Source organism: Panthera pardus, unplaced genomic scaffold (assembly GCF_024362965.1).
Source record: "Panthera pardus isolate Hobbes unplaced genomic scaffold, ASM2436296v1 HiC_scaffold_12, whole genome shotgun sequence".
In the NCBI taxonomy this organism is placed as follows: Eukaryota; Metazoa; Chordata; class Mammalia; order Carnivora; family Felidae; genus Panthera; species Panthera pardus.
In genome coordinates this window covers 33,378,724-33,401,034 of record NW_026526677.1, presented here as the reverse complement: position 1 = coordinate 33,401,034, position 22,311 = coordinate 33,378,724, and the positions used below count along the sequence as shown (strand labels likewise).

At 40.0% G+C, this 22,311-nt stretch overlaps 1 protein-coding gene across 2 annotated transcripts in view; it reads right to left on the bottom strand.

Annotated features, from left to right (window-relative positions):
- Positions 1–22,311, bottom strand: part of LGR4 (leucine rich repeat containing G protein-coupled receptor 4) — a 102,304-nt gene that overhangs the window by 11,722 nt on the left and 68,271 nt on the right. For both annotated transcript variants that reach the window (XM_053899876.1, XM_019456570.2), the window contains exons 3-10: positions 16,061–16,132; positions 14,726–14,797; positions 6,292–6,507; positions 4,912–4,983; positions 3,103–3,171; positions 2,054–2,125; positions 1,796–1,867; positions 1,116–1,184 (exon numbers count right to left, since the gene is read on the bottom strand). In XM_053899876.1, the coding sequence (XP_053755851.1) occupies positions 1,116–1,184; positions 1,796–1,867; positions 2,054–2,125; positions 3,103–3,171; positions 4,912–4,983; positions 6,292–6,507; positions 14,726–14,797; positions 16,061–16,132 (714 nt within the window). The remainder of the gene's footprint in view (positions 1–1,115; positions 1,185–1,795; positions 1,868–2,053; positions 2,126–3,102; positions 3,172–4,911; positions 4,984–6,291; positions 6,508–14,725; positions 14,798–16,060; positions 16,133–22,311) is intronic.

Below are 22,311 nucleotides of genomic sequence, written 5' to 3'. Positions count from 1 at the left end.
TTCGGGCAACCTGACTCACTGTTATGAATGAAATGTTCTCTTCCTCCCTCCCTTCCCATGTTCCCATCTGCAGTCAGTCCCAATTCCTGTGCTTCCTTCCTTTTTCGTGTCTCCAGCATCTGACCCTCTCTTCATTTTTATTAGCACTATCGAATCACACGTGAAATGAAGCAGATGGAGGTGGAGAAATCTCAGTCCACATGGAGGAATGCCAGCGGTGTTAAATGCACTCATTTAGCAAGGGGATTATACCCATGGCCTCCTTGCGGTTCTTCCCAATTCTAGTCTCTCTTACCCTCCTCATATCACCTGATACAACATACTCGATATATCCAAACTACCTTAACAAGTCAAGTTTAACCCCGAGCCCAGTGCTTCCCAACCTCTTTTTTCTTTTCTTTTGGCACATTGGAAAATCGTAACATTTACATGAGGCTCCTTGTGGCTGGAGGCCTTTAGCAGCCTCAGGCTCCTCTTGGCTGTCTGGAGAGCTGAGGTCAGAAAGGGCTTAGATGCGTATGTACCCCATTCACAGACCACTTACTGGGAAGCTGTGCCATGACCAAATGTTCAATGTTCAAGGGTTGCCATTTTAAAACTGTGACCCAAACGATTTTCCAAATTTCTCCATATCACACAGCATTCCATTATAGACGTGCAATTCTAGCTGCATATGTATGTCTGTTACATCATCCCTGAGAAAACTTTCAGTATTCCCCATTTTGCTAAATCCTGCCTTTCTAATTAAAAGACCCAGCTCTGAAAACTTGACAGTATTCAATTTTGAAACTATACCTTCTCCCTAACGCTTTCCCTGATAGTCTACATCAACTGCTCCACTTCTGAATTCCTAAAGCACTGCTTGGAATTTGGCGTTTAGTTACTGCCTCATATTTTCAGTGAGCTTTTTGGATCTAATCTCCATACATGAGGCTCTATTCTACCTGAGGTGACTGAGCCCAAACCCAATATATCCGTATCCATGCATGATATGCCCAAAGAGATACTGCAGGAATCAACACCATCATCATCCCCAACCCCCAAAACCACTAGCACCCTGAGAGCAGGCCAGCATGTCATTTCTACCCTACCCTTCTTCAAACAGCCGCACTTACAGACTTTCCAGGTGGACGGTTCCAGTCAGATTGGGGAACTGCTGTACCATGCTTGCGCCTCGAATGACTCTAGGAAATTGGGAGAGAAAAAGTAATTTAAAATAAGAAATTTTCATACACGATATTTTCATTTTATTTTTTTTGAACAGTTTACAATTACAGCACTATTGGGGCGCCTGGGTGGCTCAGTCAGTTAAGAGTCCGACTTCGGCTCAGGTCATGATCTCACGGTTTGTGAGTTCAAGCCCCGCGTCGGGCTCTGTGCTGACAGCTCAGAGCCTGGAGCCTGCTTCAGATTCTGTCTCCCTCTCTCTCTGACCCTCTCCTGCTCATGCTCATGCTCTGTCTCTCTCTCTCTCTCTCTCTCTCTCTCTCTCAATAATAAATAAACGTTAAAATAAGTAAATTAATTAATTAATTAAATAAAATAACAGCACTATTAAAAATAAAATCAGCTTCAATTCTTGAATGTACCTGAGAGTGTGATAATTTGGCCAAGAGTTCACATAAATAAGAACCATCATCAATTTTCAGAACTGCCCTTTGGACTTTCACCCAAAGGAGTGGGGGGAAGGGTGGGGAGAGTTTTGTCTTCTGGAGCTACAATAATACATTCTAGTTTTCCATTAAAGCAATTGCACAAAGATTCAGGCTTGTTTTAGAATTTGTGTAATACTTACAAGGAATGCAGTTCAGATAAATTGTGAAATGCAGAGTTTCCCACAAAAGACAGAGGATTATCATACAAATGTCTGTAAAAATACCACAAAACAGTAAAGTTTTCATATGTTCACAAGCCCTCCAACACTAAACCTATGTTCACAAAGTCCATAGATCTAAAATCCTGAATTTTCACTCATTCTTCATCAAAATGTCTGGCATCATAGAGACATGCTTTACATGATTAAATATTAAAAGAAGCCTTCAGAACTACTTACATGGTTCTTAAGAGTGGGTTACCATCAAATGCTCCATCAGGGATAACAGAAATAGAATTACTATGAAATAACCTAAAAAGGTAGGAGAAAAATATTTTTGAAATACATGTCCCCTTGTGAAATAAGTTAAAACTCGAGTATCTAGTCTTATTCAGTGTTATGTGAAACACAGCTGAAAACAACTACATGAAAATTTCAAAAATGTGAGGAAACTGAATTTTTTATTCCATCTCATCCTTTCCGGGACCATACCGAATTCTTTTTTTTTTTTTTTTTTTAACGTTTATTTATTTTTGAGACAGGGAGAGACAGCATGAATGGGGGAGGGTCAGAGACAGAAGGAGACACAGAATCTGAAGCAGGCTCCAGGCTCCAAGCCGTCAGCCCAGAGCCCGACGCAGGGCTCGAACCCACGGACCGCGAGATCGTGACCCGAGCTGAAGTTGGACGCTTAACCGACTGAGCCACCCAGGCACCCCCCGAATTCTTTTTAAAGCTGCTATCTCTCAGGTCTCTGTGATGCCATGTACACTCCTGTCTCTGCCCTTGACAAATCCAACATCTAAAATGCCCCCTCATCTTTTCTTTTATTTTATTATCTCCATCCTTTTAACTCTAGTCAAATTCCTCCTCGTTAGCACTGCCTTTTCTAATGACCCTGATTCTCAATGAGGTCTTTTTCTGGAATGATTTACTTACCCTCTGCATTTAGCACTTATTTCTACATGGCAACTGCTATCTGCAAGTCTCACATGGTTAGCTTCCCCAGTGCCATGGAGACTGCAAGCTCTTAACTGGCAGGGACTGTATGTTATGGTTTCTGGAAGACACCTTAGTACAGACAAAACAAGCTCGGTACAGAAATCTAGGCTCCACACTGTCTGTGCTGACACCATCCGGTCTGTATGATCATATATGTGTTTGTGTGTGTCTGGGTATTATGGTATGTGCAGTGGAGCAAAGAGGCTTTAAAATCACACTCTTGGAACATGAAGTGATGAGTTCTAAGGACGCTATGGCACTCATAGAGAGAGCAAAGCAATACTCACAGTTCTTTTAGGCTAGGAAGGGCTTTAACAGCCTGAGGAAATTCCCCCAAGTTATTGTAATTCAAGTCCCTAGAAAAAATGGGGGAAATATATAAGAACACTGAAGAATGGTCACAATTTATAAGGCATTTTGGTACAAATGTAGTCTTAACAAAAATCACATCCTCTGGATGGTAATCTTTCCCCACTGACCATAGTGCCATTTAAAACTCTGTAGCTCAACTGAATTTATATCCTTTCTTAGAATAGTGAATAGAAAAAAGAATCATAATTCTTCTATGATGGTTTTAAGTTAATTTTAAAAGATCAAGAAATTCTTAATCACCCATTATTGGTGCACTAAATAAACAAATCATTTGAATGGCATTCTTCAGGGAGTTCACCATAAAACAGAATTTATGGAATATCCGTTTATAAATGACAACAACCTGAAAGCACGGTTTCCATTTGGGGTTTAGAGTGGCTTCCTGAAACTCTGGCATGAGGGCAGCTGACCTCGGCCCTACTATCAGGCAGATGACCTGAGATAAGTACGAACGAGGTCGAGGACCAGGATGGGTTCACACCACTAGCATCCTGAAGCAGGTTATAAATTGTTGAAAATGTTACATTAATTAGGAGCAAGAAAAGCCACAGTGACATGTAAGAAAAAGTCTTAATTTGAGTGTTTAAGTTTTAATTTATTTTATAACCTAAAGAGCATGATGGGATAGGATTAGTATGGTTTAGAATGAGAGTAACATAAAATCAGAAGTCCAGCTCTTTAGGGACCTATTTTGTTTTCTTTTTCTACACAGAAAGAAAAGTGGCAAGTAAGAATTTAGCTGGGAAGAAGAGGTTTCATTTTAATGTAATTGGAAGAGTATATGTGGTCTAGGATCAGTTCCATCCAGTCCTCTGCTACACTGGTATTTACATACTTAGTAAAGGAGAACTGAGCTTAGAACTATCTTCTTCAAGAGCTTCCACCTTCCAATGTCCACTGATGTTCACTATCCTTTCATTGTTTAGACAGGAAAGTAGATTCATAAAGAACTAAGAGATTTTAAGTCTTCTAATTAGGCTAACCAGAATATTCAGTTAAACAAAATATCACAAGCCCTGAGCATTCCAATCAAATGTTACTAACCTAATTGGGACATTGTCTGAATTATTTATTACACCACAGTAGCAAATGCTATAAATCTTTGAAAAAAGACAACTAAAATAAACTAAAACAACAAAAATAAAGATCCTATTCTTGATTATGCATAGCTGCACAAGGTCTTTTGCTCAAACAGTGGTGCAATGTACAGTGGAAACATCCAGAATTCCCAAACTTTAACTAGCATGAACAACAAAAGTATCCTAAGCAAAATGGAAAACTTTATTTCATTTAGCATTTAAGAAAGCAGAGATAATACTCAAACCCAGTGTTAATAATTAGTAAGGCAGCTGAGATCCTGGAAAAAACAAACAAAAAAAGGTGATTTTTCAGAATTAATTTTATAAGGCTCGGTGTTCCAAAACTGTCGCACATTTTAACAAACCCAAAATTTTTGAGAAAGTAGACAGTCTGGCAGATTGAGCTGCTTTTTTATGTGTACTTTTGAAAGAAATATCAAATTCAAACTTGTGTGCCATCTTTAACCATAAACTGAGATTAGTATTCCTAACTATGTTATTTGGTGGCAAAAATTTAGTCATGTATTAAAGTCAGTTAATAGTGAGCTGAACTCAAGACCATTATTTTTTCCATCTCCTGCAATGAAATACAAAATTGCATCACCAACATCACAGTATAACCATCCGAAATCTGAATCAACTTACAAGGTCTCCAGGTTATCTAGTCCATCGAAACAGTGTTGACCCAGGTTCTTAATTTTATTGTTATGAAGATGTCTACGGAAAAAAGCATCACAATGACTTTCAAATCACCCAGTAGCAACTATTATAATGTTTCATATGCCTAAATTGGCTTAAAGGAGGAGTGTAGCTAAACATTGCAACCCTTGACTAATGGAAAACAAATAGTGTATTTCTTGATATACGCTGCACAGACTTGGATTCACTGAACATGGAAAAAGAAAGTATCTCTAGTGGGAAAATGGTACACACATTGAAGATTCTTTAATATTTAGCCATATCAGAACAAAAGCTCTGATGAGCTTTCAATTATATGAAGTAAAATTGTGGTGAGCTCCCCTTGGCAAGGAGGTGGGGGAAAACATGGAGGGAAGAGTCTCACACCAGTGAGAATGAGTAACAGATTTAATTTTATTATTATTTAAAAAAATTTTTTTAAATGTTTATTTACTTTTGAGAGAGAGAGAGAGCACAAGCAGGGGGACAGAGAGAGACAGGCAGACACAGAAACCGAAGCAAGCTCCAGTCTCTGTGCTGAGATGGGCTTGAACAAACAACCTGTAAGATCATGACCTGAACCAAAGTTGGACACTTAACTGACTGAGTCACCCAGACGGCCCTATTTTTTTTTTTATTTTTATTTTTTCAGAGAGAGAGAGTGAGTGGGGGAGGGGCGGGGGGAGAGAGAGAGAGAGAGAGAGAGAGAGAGAGAGAGAGAGAGAGAGAGAAAGAGAGAGAGAGGATCCAAAGTAGACTCTGAGCTGACAGCAGTGAGCCCAATGCGGGGCTTGAACTCACAAACTGTGAGATCATGACCTGAGCTGAAGTCAGAGCTTAACCAGCTGAGCCAGCCAGGTGTGCCCAAGTAACAGCTTTTAAAAGAAATGCCATTTTATTATGTCCAAGTTTTTAAAGATTAAAAACACAGAGAATGATACATTCTTTGAAAAGACAAGATGTTCAAAACATGAAATATCACTCAAACTTATTTTCTGTGATCATCTCAAAACAACTCTACTTCTTTTAACACTCAATACATTGCTGGTACACAAGTAAAAGCTGTCCAAGTATTTGCTGAATGTCCCAATTTCTTGTTATGATTACAAAAGGCCACACGTTTTAGAGAGGTTCAACAGTTATCAGATGTTAATTTTGTAATGATCCTAGCTTGTGTTTTTAAAAGTCAGCACATTTAATTTTGTAAAAAGAGGCAGCTCCCCCAAATGCTCTCTCTTCAGAAGCATAACAAAAAATGAGGTACTTTCCTAATAATCTGTCACGAGAAATCTGCTTTTGCTCCCAGATTCACACAGACATAAGGTATTAAAAGGGATGGATACTTACAGAACTACCAGGCTTGAAAGGTTGGTAAATGCAAAGTCAGGGATGCTTGAGATTTTGTTGAGGGCCAAGGTCAGTGCCTGCAGGGTTGGCAGGTTGCTGAGAGGATGCACGGGCACCTCGGTCAAGCTGTTGTCATCCAGCCACAGATGTCGTAACTGAGCAAGCCCCTCGAAACTGTCCTCGGGGACTGAGGTAATATGGTTGGCATCTAAACGCCTGACAGAAACAGAAACCACCACGTTCAAGAACGAATTCTAGCAGAAGCAGCCAAGTCACACAGCTCTCCGTTTTCAAAACGGAAAGGAGTTACAAAAACGGCCGGAGCCATGGCATTCCTTATTTCTTCAATTTCTCTAGAAAGTCTCATAAAATCCACCAATTTTCCAAGACTATACGGTGGAAGTCTGTTCTTTCCCTTCCTACAGAACAATCTTTCAAGAATCTTTGGCTAAGTGTGACTTTATAGCAAAACAATGTTGGAAAAAAAGAAAGAACCCCCCCCCCCCAAAGACCAAAGCTAGATTGAAGTTTATGTTTCAGAATCTATATAAATCAAAACCAGAAAGAAAAAAAAAAAAAGAAACTAAGCTAAGTAAATAAGCTACTGTACTTAAAATTTTACATTACAACTAAGATCTGATATTAAATTTGCTATTTTAACTTGATGCCAAAGGAGAAAACATAAGGAAATATTTACAAAAAAAAAAAAAATGTTTACAGCAACAAATCATTTCAAGGGATTCTTCTAACAATCCTTCTTACCAGCACGTAAGTTAAAACTATAGGTGTCATGTACTAGTCAAATAACCGCCTCTTCTCTTGGCACTGAAATCAAGAGTCAGACGCTTAACTAACTGAGCCACCTAGGCGCCCCTGATGGGGACTCGATTTTAAGTATGAGGCATCCTATTAGCAAGGTGTCTTTAATTCCAGAATTTGGGGAAAATTTAAAAGAAGGCTTAAGGTCACAATAACACTGATCAGAGTAGCTATTTAATGTTTCCTGTGAACATTGTGCTCTTTTCTTAATAACTGTTAATTCTGGACTTAGCTCATGTCATGATCTTGCGGTTTGTGAGATCAAGAACTGCCTCAGGCTCTGTGCTGACAGCAGGGAGCCTGTTCAGGATTCTCACTCTCCCTCTCTCTTTCAAAATAAATAAATAAACATTTAAGAAAAAAATTAAGTCCCCATCTAAAAATCTGGAAAATGATGTCCTAACGTTACTGTTGGCACAATCAGGCCTAATTGTTGGAATAAGCACGTTCCAACCCAAAGACACCCTGATGTTAATATGACAAAGGACAGTTATGTGCCAAATGACAACCCTCTTCACAATTCCCATGTTGAAGCAACCTCACTACTGAAATTCATACCTCCCAGGCGTGGACCTCCTGGTGAAAATTAGAGAACACAAAAAACGTGAAAAGTCAAAATGACGGCATATTTTTAAAGCCCTGGAGTTTGGCAGTCGGCGAGGTCAGGAATTTCTGAGTTTTGGAGCAGTGCTTGCATCTGTCTCTTTCCTTCTGCTGCTCCAGCTTTGGGCCTGCCCTAGTGGCTCCTTTCCCCTCCCGGCAAATGCTGAGCCCTGCTCTGAAACACCGGCCCCAGTCCGAATCTCAGGGGTTAAAGACCCTTGATCCCGGTAAGGATCTGATGGTAGCTTCTTTTTGATAAAGTCGAGATAAGCACTAAAAAAGGGGACAACACAGGGAACCGGGCAGCTGCCTTAAGAAACAAACATTTTGGCCCCTGGGTGGTTCAGTTGGTTAAGCGTCTGACTTCGGCTCAGGTCATGATCTCATGGCTCATGCATTTGAGCCACGCGTCAGGCTCTGTGCTGACAGCTCAGAGCCTGGAGCCTGCTTCGGATTCTGTGTCTCCCTCTCTCTCTGCCCCTCCCCCACTCATGCTCTGTCTCTCTCAAAAATAAACATTAAAAAACAATTAAAAAACAAACAAACATTTTTAGGCTTGTTTAGTTTCTAGCACCTACCTCTGAGAAGAAACAGGTACCCTTTAAATACAGACTGCCAAAGTCCTGGCCATGGAGCTGCTTAGGAGATTTGCTTTAATGTGTGGATAGTATTCTCTCTCTCTCTCTCTCTCTCTCTCTCTCTCTCTCTCTCTCTCTCTTTCACACACACACACACACACACACACTTCACAACCTTGTAGAACTTCCACTTAGAGAAAGAGACACTGAACATATAAACATATAATCAACCATATAACGTAACTAACTATAAGTAGAATTTAATTGCATTAACCATTTAATTATTGCTATTCATTTAACACATCTAAACTAAGCATATCGTTAGGAACAAAAGAGATAAAAATGGTGAACACAGACATGAGACCTGTCCTCATGAGACTGACATTCTAATGAAGAGTGACCCACAATATAATACATTTTAAAAGTGTTTATAGGGTCGCCTGGGTGGCTCAGACGGTTAAGCGTCCAACTTTGGCTCAGGTCATGGTCTCACCCCTTCTGAGTTCAAGCCCCAGGTCGGTCAGGCTCTGTGCTGACAGCTCAGAGCCTAGAGCCTGGAGCCTGCTTGAGATTCTGTGTGTCCCTCTCTCTTTGCCCCTCCCCTGTTCACACTCTGCCTCTCTCAAAAACAAGTAAATATTTTTTAAAAAGTGATTATAGAGTGCTTAAGAATGTTATGAAGCAACTAAACAGGGTCCCAAGATAAAGACTAACAATAGAGACTAAGGGGGAGGGAAGTTAGTTAAAATGTATTGGTTAGGAAAAGCATCTCTAAGAAGGTGTTATTTTTTTTCTTTCTTTTTTTTCTCTTTATTATTTTTTTTAAATCCAAGTTAGTTAAAATATAGTGTAATAATGATTTCAGGAGTAGAATTTAGTGATTCATCACTTACACATAAACACGCAGTACTCATCCCAACAAGTGCCTTCTTAATGCCCACCACCCATTTAGCCCATCCCCCATCCACCTCCTCTCCCCTCCAGCAACCCTCAGTTTGTTCTCGGTATTTAAGAGTCTCTCATGGTTTGTCTCCCTGTCTGTTTTTATCTTATTTTTGCTTCCCTAACAAGGTGCTATATAAACTGAGATCCAGAGGGCAAAGACTCAGCAGAAACCAGCAGGACGTGGTCCCAGCAACTCCCAGAAGGTCAGGAGTGATTAGAACACAGGAAGAAGGTGTGGAGAGTCCTGGGAGACATAGCTGGGGATGCAAACAGGGACCGGATTATGTAGACCTTGTAAGCTAGGTAAGGGGTTTGGAATGTATTTTAAGTACAAATTGAAATCCCTTCCCAGTTTATCAGCATTAGCGCAGTTTAAAAGTTTAAATTGCTTATGTTATCATATTGATGATAATGTGCATTCATAGTCGATAAAATAATGAGAAAGGCTCCCCTATATACACACACAACACCGCACTGAAATTAAGCCTTCTCTATAAAAGGTTTCATTAAGATGTGGTAAAATACTATAGAGAAAGCTATCTGTACCTTTTTAACATTATTTCAGTGTTATATACACCATTTATGCTCCTGCAGAATTCTGTACTATGTACCATCAAAGAAAAGAGATGGCCTTAACTTAGGGTGTGAGATTGAACCCCACAATGTGCTCCACGTTGGGCATGGAGCCTGGTTAAGATATTCTCTCTCTCTCTCTCTCTCTGTCCCTCCCCTGCTCACAGGTACTGGAGTGCTTGCTCTCTTTCTCTCTCTAAAAAAAAAAACAAAAAAAGAGGGCAAAAGGAAGAAGAACTCTGGAAAAATGGGACACTTAAATAAAGCTAAATGAGGCAAAGGATTTGTGATGACTCAGTAATTAATCCTTACACCTCAATTCACATGCGGATGTTGGGAGCACACTCACAAATGTAAAGAGTTTGCCCCTATAACAAGATCAGTGTTTCACAGAGAAACTGTCTTAGAATCATGGCTTTGTACCAAGGACTTACACATTTAATATTAATTCTAACTAAGAGACCAAGAAAATACTATAACTGAATCAGTAGATGCATAAATAGCATCAGATATCTCCCAGGTGGGGAGATAAGTGTGGGTTTGTTTAAGGTATTTTACCATTTAAACTCAATCCATCAAGAGAGAACTATTACTTTAAGTGTACTTTAGTTGTTAAAGGGTTAACACTCTATTAACTGAATTCCCTTACTATTTTTGTCTTTAAAATGTGTTTCTATTCCCTATTCTCAAAAGCCTGTTTTATATCTTACTGAGTACTCACATACTTTTTTGTCTTAAATGAAATTACAATAATAATTCCATATGCACATTTTGCTGATGAATGTCTGTTATCAACATCTATTCTATAATCAAAAGCTTTCCCTTTTTCTCTCTACTTCTAACTTACCAGTAACATATATATTATAGTGTTATATTTTATTGCCAGTTTCAAGTATAAATTGTTAAGATGATGCAATTACTGTGGAAAACCTAGGAAATTCAGTCTTTGAAATCCTCCTTTACCATTCAAGTGTGATATAATTTATTTTTTTATTTTTTTAAATGTTTATTTATTTTTGAGAGACAGCGAGAGGGCGAGCGAGTGCGTGCGGGGGGGGGGGGGGGGGGGGCAAGGAGCAGAGAGAGACAGACAGACAGAATCTGAAGCAGGCTCCAGGCTCTGAACTGTCAGTGCAGAGCCTGATGTGGGGCTCAAACTCACAAACCATGAGATCATGACCTGAACTGAAGTTGGACGCTCAACCAACTGAGCCAGCCAGGTGCTCCCAAGTGTGATATAATTTAAAGAAAAAAAAAAATCCGGTGGTGCAAATTCTGACATGTCATTTAATAGCTTGCTAGGACAACGCTTTAGCCACTTCCATGGGTTTGTGGAAAACTGTTATGCTACGTTTATATTAACATTGACAATTCACTTTCAGATTTTATAGTCATCCTCACACACTTGTATCAAACCACTTCTGGTCAATTTCAACCCCTAACGAACTTTGCTCCTTTCTAAGCACTACTTCAAAACCACAAGGAAACCTTTCATGTAATTCAGGTCTGAAGATCAGATTTGCAAACTGAACTCAAGCACAGATAAGACTGTTTTACACCTTGACAGAATTTCAATAGTATCTACCTTGAATGCTACACCCACTATGCTAACAAACTCATGTACATTTCCTTCTTAAGTAAAACAGGCTTATCTCCTTGTGTTTCTGATGCATATAAAAACATCCCAATGCCTTTCTTAAGAAAATAGTTTGCTTTGACTCCTCTCCACTCCCCACCCCCATCCCAATTATGGAGATAATTTAAACTATGCAATTACTCAATGACTGATGAGCACAACATGCTTTCTTTAAAACACTATTTTAGAGGGAGAAACCTACTGTGAAAAACACTTTAAATCATCTAAATTATCAATAAATGTCATGTGGACTTTACTGCGCTTATGGACCACAATCTATCTGCATGTTTTCTTCGTAGTTTTTCTGTTCCTTGTCTTTTTCAGCCTTCCAACTAGACAAAATGATGGAATATTTTGATCATTTAGTCTTGGGAAATAAGAATAATGCTGTATGCAGTTCTTAAAAAAAAAATGAATTCTGAAGAAGTAAAAGAAAACAACTATTTAAAATGTCTACTGGGGGCGCCTGGGTGGCTCAGTTGGTTAGGCGTCTGACTTCAGCTCCGGTCATGATCTCACAGTTCGTAGTTCGAGCCCCATGTCAGGGTTTGTGCTGCCAGCTCAGAGCCTGGAGCCTGCTTCGAATTCTGTGTCTCCCTCTCTCTCTCTGCCCCTCCCCAACTAATCCTCTGTTTCTCCCTTTCTCAAAAATGAATAAAAAAAAATTTTTTTTAATAAAAATAAAAATAAATAAAATGTCTGAGGGAGATAAGATGGCTCCCTCCATGCACATCTGTCCAAGGTCAGAAGGTCTGTAGAGGTGAGTCACATATCTGTGAAGGGACTCATGCCAATCTGTTCACTGATAGAGTCTAGTCAGAGTCTACTCAATTACTTATGGCAAATAACAAATCCTATATTCCATAAACTTGGCATTGTGGCAAAATTAGCTATTTAATATATTTTTACCTTAAACTTCTATTGAAACTAGAAATGGAATGATGAATACCTCAGATACTCCTTTTTTATGACATTAGATACATTTTAAAGTTTAACTTTTATAGAGTATGATATGCTTTATTAGTACATTTTTTTAATTTTCACATTCATTTCTCATAACTACTAGAATGTCTAATCCCCATCAAAAGGTAATCTGCAATTTCCAATTTCCAGTGATGTGTCTGAGTGTAGTTAAAAATGGTTTTATATCAGCAAACAGATGAGACAAGCAGTTCAATTATTTTCAATCAAGTCTACTATACGCATATGCTACAAAAGTGTACATTGGAAGTTATTTCAAAGGGCAATAAAAAGAAAAATGTATGGGACAGATTTGTAGATTACACAACTACATGATATGGCTAAAACCTAATTTTGTAACCCAGAACATAGCGAAGTGTGATAACTATTATGAGTTTTTATTCAGAGTGATTCTCAGAACTTCCATGTACATGAGCATTACCTGGGGAAATTTTTTTAAAAAATATAGCTTCTTAGATCCTACCTTTAAAGAGAAAAAACCATTACTTCCAGGATATGGCCTAGGGGTCTACATTTTCATGATCTCCCCACTTGTGCTTCTGGTCCAAGAGGACAAAATACCACACTCTGATAAACTACGCCTTCTCCCCGCTGTCTTTGGGGTTAGGACGTGAGCAAAACAATGTACATTGGTATTCGTCACTCTAGTAGAACAGCAAATTACATTCCCTGTTTTGAAGAATACTTTCTCATTACTTTCAGACATCTCCATCACCTCGTTATGTAAATTGGGTAAACTAGTAATGAAAAAAAGTACTGATAAAAATATACCATTATTACTGTTAATAGATTCCACAAATGTTTATTGAACACTTACCACATGTCAGATATTGTTATAAGTGCTTTTCATGCATTAAAATACATGGCGAGTAATGAGCACATTACTCTATGGAGAATTTTAAATAATTTGCACAACATTATACAGCTAGCAAGTGACAAAGTGGGGATCCCAAACCAGACAAGCCTGTTTCAGAATTCTAATTAATCTGAATTTCTTTTGAAAGCATTGCAAACATTCAGACAGATAAATATGCAAAGGGATTTTCTTAATCTTGACAAAAAGCGAATTGCAATAACCACACACATCAGCTCAGTGCTTCTCACTTTTTTCCTTTAAGGTACCCCTAGAGACAGAGGAACTTGATCTTCCGATCCCAAAGATGAAAAGGACGAAAAGTTGTAGTCCCAACAATACTAGTTTATAACATTCATTGTAGTCATTAACAAATATGTGTATTTAATATAAGAATGGTTGTTTCTTCAAAATCTTCTGTGGATTTTGCATGGTCCCTGTGATACCGCTGCTGCTTACCTGATCCACCCACTACAGGAGGAAGGGATGTATGGGGTATGTGTATCAAAACAATGGAAGGAGTGATCACCTTTCTCCAGGTTCATATATATACACACACATACATATGGGAAAGAATGCAAAGAAGAACAAAGTGAAGTGCTATTTGAGAAAGCCTTTGAAATTTATAAAAAACAAGCTTTTGAACATGGTAAAAACCAAGAGTTGAAATCTTGAACACTCCACATAAAACCAAACTTTCCTCAAAAAACAACAACAACGGGGCGCCTGGGTGGCGCAGTCGGTTAAGCGTCCGACTTCAGCCAGGTCACGATCTCGCGGTCCGTGAGTTCGAGCCCCGCGTCAGGCTCTGGGCTGATGGCTCGGAGCCTGGAGCCTGTTTCCGATTCTGTGTCTCCCTCTCTCTCTGCCCCTCCCCCGTTCATGCTCTGTCTCTCTCTGTCCCAAAAATAAATAAAAAACGTTGAAAAAAAAAAAACAAAACAACAACAAAAACAAACCTTGGGAAGAAGGCAGTACAAGAGACTAAGAAGTTACACCCCCAGTGTAAGTTCAAGGTGTGAGTTCAAGGTCCACAGATGAGGAATTATAATCAGTTTGTTCTGATTATCCTTACCACCTAAAACAGGAACTTCTTTGTGACTGACTCTTGACCACCATGGCACCAGACACCAGAACTTCTGTACACATCTAATTCTGGTTCTAAAGAGGTGATGATCACCTGCCATTTACAAGCTCCTGGAATTAGACCCAGCAGTGTATGCTTGTAACTTTCTCCCAGCATCTGACACAAGAGGGGGGGTAAATTGATCCACCTGCTTCTCTGTCACCAAATGGCATTTTGATAATAGCACCTGGCTATCCCCAATTTTATCCCAGATGAGAGGATAAATTTCCCCTTTTGCTAGGATTCCAGTTCTTTACACATTTAGCAGCCGAGTGGTCTACTTATGATTCAAGAATGCAGAAAACGAAAAAGTTACTTACAAAGACTGCAAAGCACTCAGTCCTCGAATGGCTTCACTGGGTACTGTTCTCAACTGATTGTTTTGCAGGGTTCTGGAAGGAAATTTTTGGTTAGTGAATAACAAGCAATTGTTACTATTTTTTCTTAGAAGAATTCAGAGCCTTTTCTATCTAAAAAATATTTCTAATGGCAGGAAAGGAGGAAAGGTCAAGGTGTAAAGCACCCAAGAAAAGAGAACTAAAGAAAAAGCAAGAAGCATTTTGCTATAAGGCCAGAAATGAAACCTAAGCCACTATTCCAAGCCATCTCTTAACACAGACCTACTGATAATCCACATTTCCAGAGGTGTTTCATTCTCAAGAATTAAGGCACCTTAATTAACATTCATCACTCTTTTAATGTTAATTAGGAAGCATAACAAGTTAACTGGGAGAGGTATAACAAACAAACCTATTGGAATCCCTAGTGCCTTTTCAATTTGGAATAAAGCAGAGCCCAGAAACATGGACACTCAGTAGAGCCAGTTTTTCCAAGAAGATAGCAGACCCTAAGTTCTTAGGGAGCAGCAGACATGTCCTCAGTGAATGGAGGGCCACAGCAAAAATAGAGCTTTAACCATCTAACAGGACCCAGAGAAGAAAGGCATAGATCTGTACTGAAAATGAAGTCCTTATTACTTTTGCCTAAAGCCATTTCTAGTCATCTTAATACAATGACCGCTTGACATGAATCACAACCACAGAATGGAATAGTAAAAGGTACATGTAACTCACTGAACCAGAGAGGTCTAGTGACTTACAGACAGTTACTCAGCAAGGTAGTAGCAGAAGTGGAGTCGGCAGTCAGTTCACCTGTTCCCCAATCTGCCATACTCTAAATGCCTAACCAATGCCAGGAATTTATTTCCTGGTCCTTCAACAGACTATATAAATTATAGGCATCCTAAGTCCTTTTGGCTTTAAGATGATTTTAACACTTTGAGCTTTTGTTAGCCTTTTTCCCTTTAGGGTCAGCTAATTCAAAGTCCTCAAAGGTATACAATAAGTAGGAACAAAGCTCTACCAGTAAAGCTTAAATATGATTTTGATTCAGTGCATTAGCCCAACAAAAAGCCTAACACATTCAACGGTAATACACTGAAGGTCAGAACACCTATTATTTAGAGTTTTAACTTTTGTTATCTCGACGCAAGGTTGCCTAAATGAACCCTTGCATCCCACACTACCCATTGGCCACTCCTTAAATCTTTTAATCCTGAACTAAAAGAAACTGTGCTTACCCTAGCTCCAAGCATGTTGACTATGCAGAAAGAAAATACACAGCCAGCTGTGAAACTCTAAAATTGCATTACTTACAGAACTTTGAGTTCTTTCAACCCAGACAAGGCCTTTGGGTGGATAAAAGAGAGGTCGTTGCCAGCCAATCGTCTAGGGGGAAAAAAGTAGCAAGAAAAAAAAAAATAGTAATTCAGGCTCTTAAAATTCAGAACTCACAATAAACTGATCTGTGATTAAAGCTCTACATTAAACATTTCTCAAGTCTATCTGACATTAAACATGGACTTAAACCTTTGCTAAAGTGATCCCAAGATTCTTCCAATGAGATAAATGTCTGTAGAATTTTTTTTTTTTTTTTTAACTCCCAATACAATAATTCAAACAGGCACATTTTTATTCTGGTGAGGTCAAGCAAGCCAAAACACATTAAACCAAATTAAGTTTGCTATTCATGGTCACTCTCTGCAGCTTGCAGTGTTTTCCAAATGCCTCATAAATACAGACCACTGGTCAGCAGGCAGGAGTGTTTACACGGATCAGAGCAAACCGGTCTGTTAAGGAGGAATGCCTTCTGCAGGCAAGTCAACCTGTTATCTATCCATTACCAAGGGCGACATGTTCTGTGCAAAAGGAGGCAGAAAGTGAAAGTCACCGTAAGCATAATTTTTCAAACAAAGGCATCTATCTATCGATCGATCAATAGATAGGTGGGTGTTTTTGTTGTTTTTTTTTAAAGAAATGTTTTCCTAAAGAAAATTTAAAGTGACAAATTTAAGTGGGAGTAAGAGTGAGTAAGCGTGAATAAGGAAAGGACAAGAATTCTTTGGGTCCTTTTATAAGATATCTGGGCCCACAATTCATACTGAGCCCCACTTTCCTTCCCATTTTCCCAGGCATACAGAAATGAGAGAAAAAGTTAAACAGGAATTTAGGGAGAAGAAGCAGAGAGAAAGACACCAACTCGTGTAAATAACTTATAAACAGGTGAACTGAAGGTTTCCAAGCACTGACTTAAAAATGATAGTTGTGTGCCCATATGTTAAACACAGGACTGTCCCAGTTTCCTGGTTTCATCAGGATACTCTCCCAAGCAACAAGATTTTGTATCTCTAATTTTTTTTATGCTCTCTCTCCTCATGTCTTAGGATCACACAGGTTCTATTTTCATCCCTTTTTCTTCTCTCTGTAAGCACCCTGTACCTCTGAGTCTTATTCATTGATTCACTCATTCACTAAAAAGTTTCATTTGTCCACAAAAAAGTTTAATTCATTAACAAATATGAGTGTCTACTAAGCGCCAGATGTACAATATCCTCTTCTTAGACCTCTGGTCCCTCCACCTTCCAATCTGCTTCTCTCCTATACCCTGACTTTAGGGACACAAGAAAAGCTCCTTCATTTGAAGTCACTGAGGTCTGAAACTTATTTATTTATTTATTTTTTTTGAGAGAGTGAGCGAGCAAGAGTGGGGAGAGGAGGAGAGGGACAGAGAGAGAGAGAGAGAGAGAGAGAGCAAGCACTGAGCAAGGAGCCTGATGCTGGGCTTGATTCCACAACCCTGGGATCATCACCTGAGCCGAAATCAAGAGTCAGATGCTCAACCTACTGAGCCACACAGGTGTCCCTGACACTCTAGTTTTCAAAGGCATTATTTTCTCTGGAACTTTTAAGAATGCAAATATCCCTGGGAAAGATGATACTTGATCCTTACCTAGCATTAATATATAGATGTATACAGAAGGTGTGTATGGGGGTGGGGAGAGAACAAGAAGACTCAGAAACCAAGAGTGAATACTGAGAATTATTTTTTCAGTAGCAAGGATCACAATGCTGGCTTCTTAGGAACACCACAGGTGTAACACAGGGTTCATGCCCCTAAATTAAATTCCTCCTAAAAAGCCACACCACACATTTTGATCTCACAAGCACCCTGGCACCTTTCAAGGCTTTCCACATCCAGGCTCACAATAGCTTACTTTATGCCATCAGTCTCTTGGCCTTTTACCTCCAAGCATTCACCATATGTAAAATGAGGGATTGGGAAAGATGGTTTTAACACCTCCTCAGGGTTAAAAATATTTCTCCTCAGCAAATCCTCTTGCTTCTAGACTAGCCAGTGTCACTGGCTTTATGTCACTAAGACAGTCACTATGTCTTTAAATGTCTTCACCTCACAACCTCACCTTCTCTCCTTGAATACCCAACTCCAGCATTACTGCCCATGAAGACTTTAGTTCTTATGAACATGACCTGTGTGTGAATTCCTAGAACTCATCATTAAACTTGGTCACAGGCTACATTCTACTGGTTGTTTCTTGCACATTAGTCTTGCGGGTCAAGTACAAACAGTGCCCAGAACAGGGCATGCACCTCACACTTCTGTTACTACCCACCAATGTGTTAACTCATTAGTCAGAAACTGTTTTCTCAGAATTTCTCCCTCAAAAATGCTAGCCATTCCACTGCCATGGCACCCCACAGTCTACCTTAGGGCAGGCTCAGCGCAAGCCCTCTCAGGGGCCTTCCTATATCCCAAACTCACTAACCAAAATTCAGTTGATAATTCTCACAGTTGAAATGGGAGTGTTCAAAAGGTCACATTAAAAAAAAAAAAAAAAATTAATGAATTTATTTTTGAAAGAGACAGAGCATGAGCAGGGGAGGGGCAGAGAGAGAGAGGGAGACACAGAATCCCAAGCAGGCTCCAGGTTCTGAGCTGTCAGCACAGAGCCCAATGCAGGGCTTGAACCCAGCAACTGCGAGATCATGACCTGAGCTGAAGTCGGACACTTAACTGACTGAATCACCCAGGTGCCCCAAAAGGTCACATTTAAAAAAAATTACATTGTACCATGAGGACCATAAGGGGCAACACCCGCCCCCCCCCCCCAGCGCTGCAAGTAATCACATGACTATGACCGCTCCTGCAAGTTATCTGAAAGAGCTGCTTTAAAAAGCTCAAGTCTGGGTGCCTGGCTGGCAATCGGTTGAGCATGATATTCTTGATCTCGGGATTATAAATTCAAGCCCCACATTGGGTATAGAGATTACTTAAAAATTAAATCGGTTAAGCATCTGAATCTTGGTTTCGGCTCAGGTCATAGACTCACGGTTTTGTGAGTTTGAGTCCCACATCGGGATCTGTGCTGACAGCACGAAGCCTACTTGAGATTTTCTCTCTCCCCCTCCCTCTCTCTCTGCCCCTCCCGTGCTCACACTGTCTCTGTCTCTTCTCAAAAATAAATAAATAAACTTTAAAAATAAAATAAAATCTTAAAAAAAGAAAAAAGTTCAGGTCTACCAAAAGACAAACACTATAAACAGACCGAAGTTGTTACAGGGTTCTTAATTTTTGCCTCTAATATTTGTAATGTCCCTGTATCTATGGGCTCTCCTTGAGGAGTTTCGTCTATTATGCCAGGGCTCATGAAAGAGTATTTTATAAAATAATGAAGGAAGTGGCAAAATGCAGAGTGCCTGATTACCTTTACTCGTCAACAGAAAAGAGTGTTTAACCACATTAGCTGAGATATTTGCTCCCTTTTCCCAAATCTCTGCCCCCTTTTATAAGCCAAGGGAAAAACTAAAGTAACCTAACTTCAAAAAGTGTCTTTTCTCCACTACTTAGCATTCATAGAAATGACCAACTGAGCTCTCTGCATGTGGTTTGTCCCGAAATGCAAGCCCACACTCTGGAGAAATAAACACTTCTAGGACGCAGTGAATGGTGATAACGCAGAGCAAGCAGGCACACTACCTCACGCTACTGCGATTCCTTCGTTTCCTACTAAAGCAAACATATCATGTGGAGTCTTGAGGAATGTATCAACCCACGCTTCCCAAGCTGCTGTGTTAATGAATAATAAACACGGCAGCTTGGAAAAGGCTCTACAGATCCAGCAATCACATGCTCCAAAGTCTCTTCCCATTTTCTTTCTTTCATGAGCCAGTATTTCTTATAGTAGACCCTGGGAGGCTTCATGTCCAAAACCTCAGATCCGGAAGCAAGCAAAGTAAATTAAGTGACAGGGTTAGGGACAAAGTTCCCCAAAACTCTGGAAGAACAAAAACCTATGTAATGAGCCCACAACAGTCACAAACACTGAGATACATGGTTTACAGACCTTCTTCTCTGTTAGTCATTTCATTACTATGGCCTTGCTTCTCCGAGTCCCTGAGAGGTTAGGTGACTGGGCATAAGTCACACAGATGGGAAGTGGAGGAGCCAGCATCCCAGTTCTTCCCTGGCTGGCTCCAGGGCTTAGTCATGTCATTGCCTCTGGTGTGTCACCAAAAGGTTGGGAAATAATTCCCAGAGAGGTGGAACAGGGCAGACTTGGGCAATAGCCTTGTTCTGAGTATCAACAGCTCTCCCCCAGTAGACTGGAGCTCACAAGCAGGGACTGTGGCTTTAGGAGCTCAGAACTGTGACTACGGATGAATTTTCAACAGACCAACAGTGTCATCCTTCCCATAGCTAAAGATGACCAGTGGAAAGGAGGGGAACGATGGATCCCTGAGCACCCCAGGGTATGGACAGACCCGAAACTCACTGAGACTTTATTTAGGATAGATAGTATTCTTGGTTGTGCTTCCTTTAATGCAACTCTCAAGGAAAAAGAGGTGGCTGGTCTTGAAGAGTCACTGATGGCCCTCAACTAGCCAAGACCAGTTCCTTCCCTATTCTACACCTGGGTTTGTCTGTACCAGACCCAACAGTTTCCTCAACGCCTCACTTCCTGAGGACCTGCTGTCTGGCTCCAGAAAACCTTTTTAATTTGCTAAATTTAATATTTAACAATAACAAAGCCAATTAAAATTAATTAAATGTGGTAAATGAGGATATGTATATATATGTATGTGTGTGTATATACAAAATATGTAATTTTTTTTTTTACACTATTCTTCTGATGGCTGTGAAGACCTAAGGGGGAAAATCATTAGGGTGAACAGAATGGTGAACATGGTAAAATTTTCTGCATGCTAAGGGTACAGTGTCCCAGGCATCAGTTCCTTCCCTTCTGCACCTCTAGCTCTCGTCTCCAAAGACCAGAAAGCCTCACTGCAAGGTTTCAACCTATCCACTCTTATATTCTTCCTGCTGTCACCTGAGTCTAAGCCCTTAATTCCCCCCCACCTTCCACTGGATTACCGCCATGAACCTCTACAAGACTCCTCCTCAACCACTTAATTATAATACTGTGAGAGCTAAATCTTAAAAAAGCTCAACTCTGAGCATTTTCCAAAAGGCTTTTTTCCCTGCTGACTTAGCTGGAACTTCATTCTGGATCCTCTCTTCCTTTCTTACCTTATTCTCCAATGTTCCCCGTGTCCTATAATTTAGCACACCATGCTTCTCCACCTCCGACTCTTCGCTCATGACACTTCCTTTGCCTGAAATACCCTGACTCCAGCCTCTGCCAAGTGAAACATTACTCATCATCACTGTCCAAGTTGGATACTACCACAAATATGAAACCATCATGATATCAGCTTCCTTTGATTCCACCGGTACTTAAACAAAGCTCTCATTGGGCACATCTTATTTTGCCTCTAGTTACTATGAACTTGTTACATCTCCTACAGTTGTATTATATGTCCCTTATGGGCAGGGACCAAGTCATATTCCTTTTGTATTCTCTCACACGGGACCCTATGTGTAGCAGACACTTGGTATTTGCCGTAATGCCTCAGCTAAGCCCCAGTAGGGCTCTGGATTCAATTGCTCCTTAAAGAGCGGGGAAAGCTTACTGTTTATCTTTACTTTTCTGCATGTTTTCTCTTGTTTAATTTCTGCTCCCCTACTGCCCTTCACTCTCCCAGACAAGAAATAACTACTTGGCAAGATCTTAAAGTGCCATGGCAACAATGTTCTTTCTTAACATATTCTGGGAGTACATTTTCTTAGGGAAGGGGAGGGCAGACCTTAAACATGGGAACACCTGTCCACTGGTCAACAGTATTATCTCCATGCACTCTGGGTTGTGCACATGATCACACAAAATTAAAACAAGTCTAGCAGGACTTCAAATGGGGACACAGTCTACCTCAAGGCAACTCCTATTTATGCTGCTTGTTACAACAGTCTGAGAAGCAGAGAGAGCAAAGACAGGGAGGGGAGAGACAGAGAAAGGGTGGAGGAGAGGGAAAGGGCAAGCCATGAGACTTCCGCTCTCCCACTGGATTTGGAACCATTCCAGGAAACAGGATACAAGCAGCTCAGTGTGTAGTGTCTTTATGAATCTGTTTTGTGTGCATTTATTATTCATAAGGTCCATGGATTCACATGAGGGCCTCTTTCCAGGGGAAGCCAGAGTTTTCAATTATAT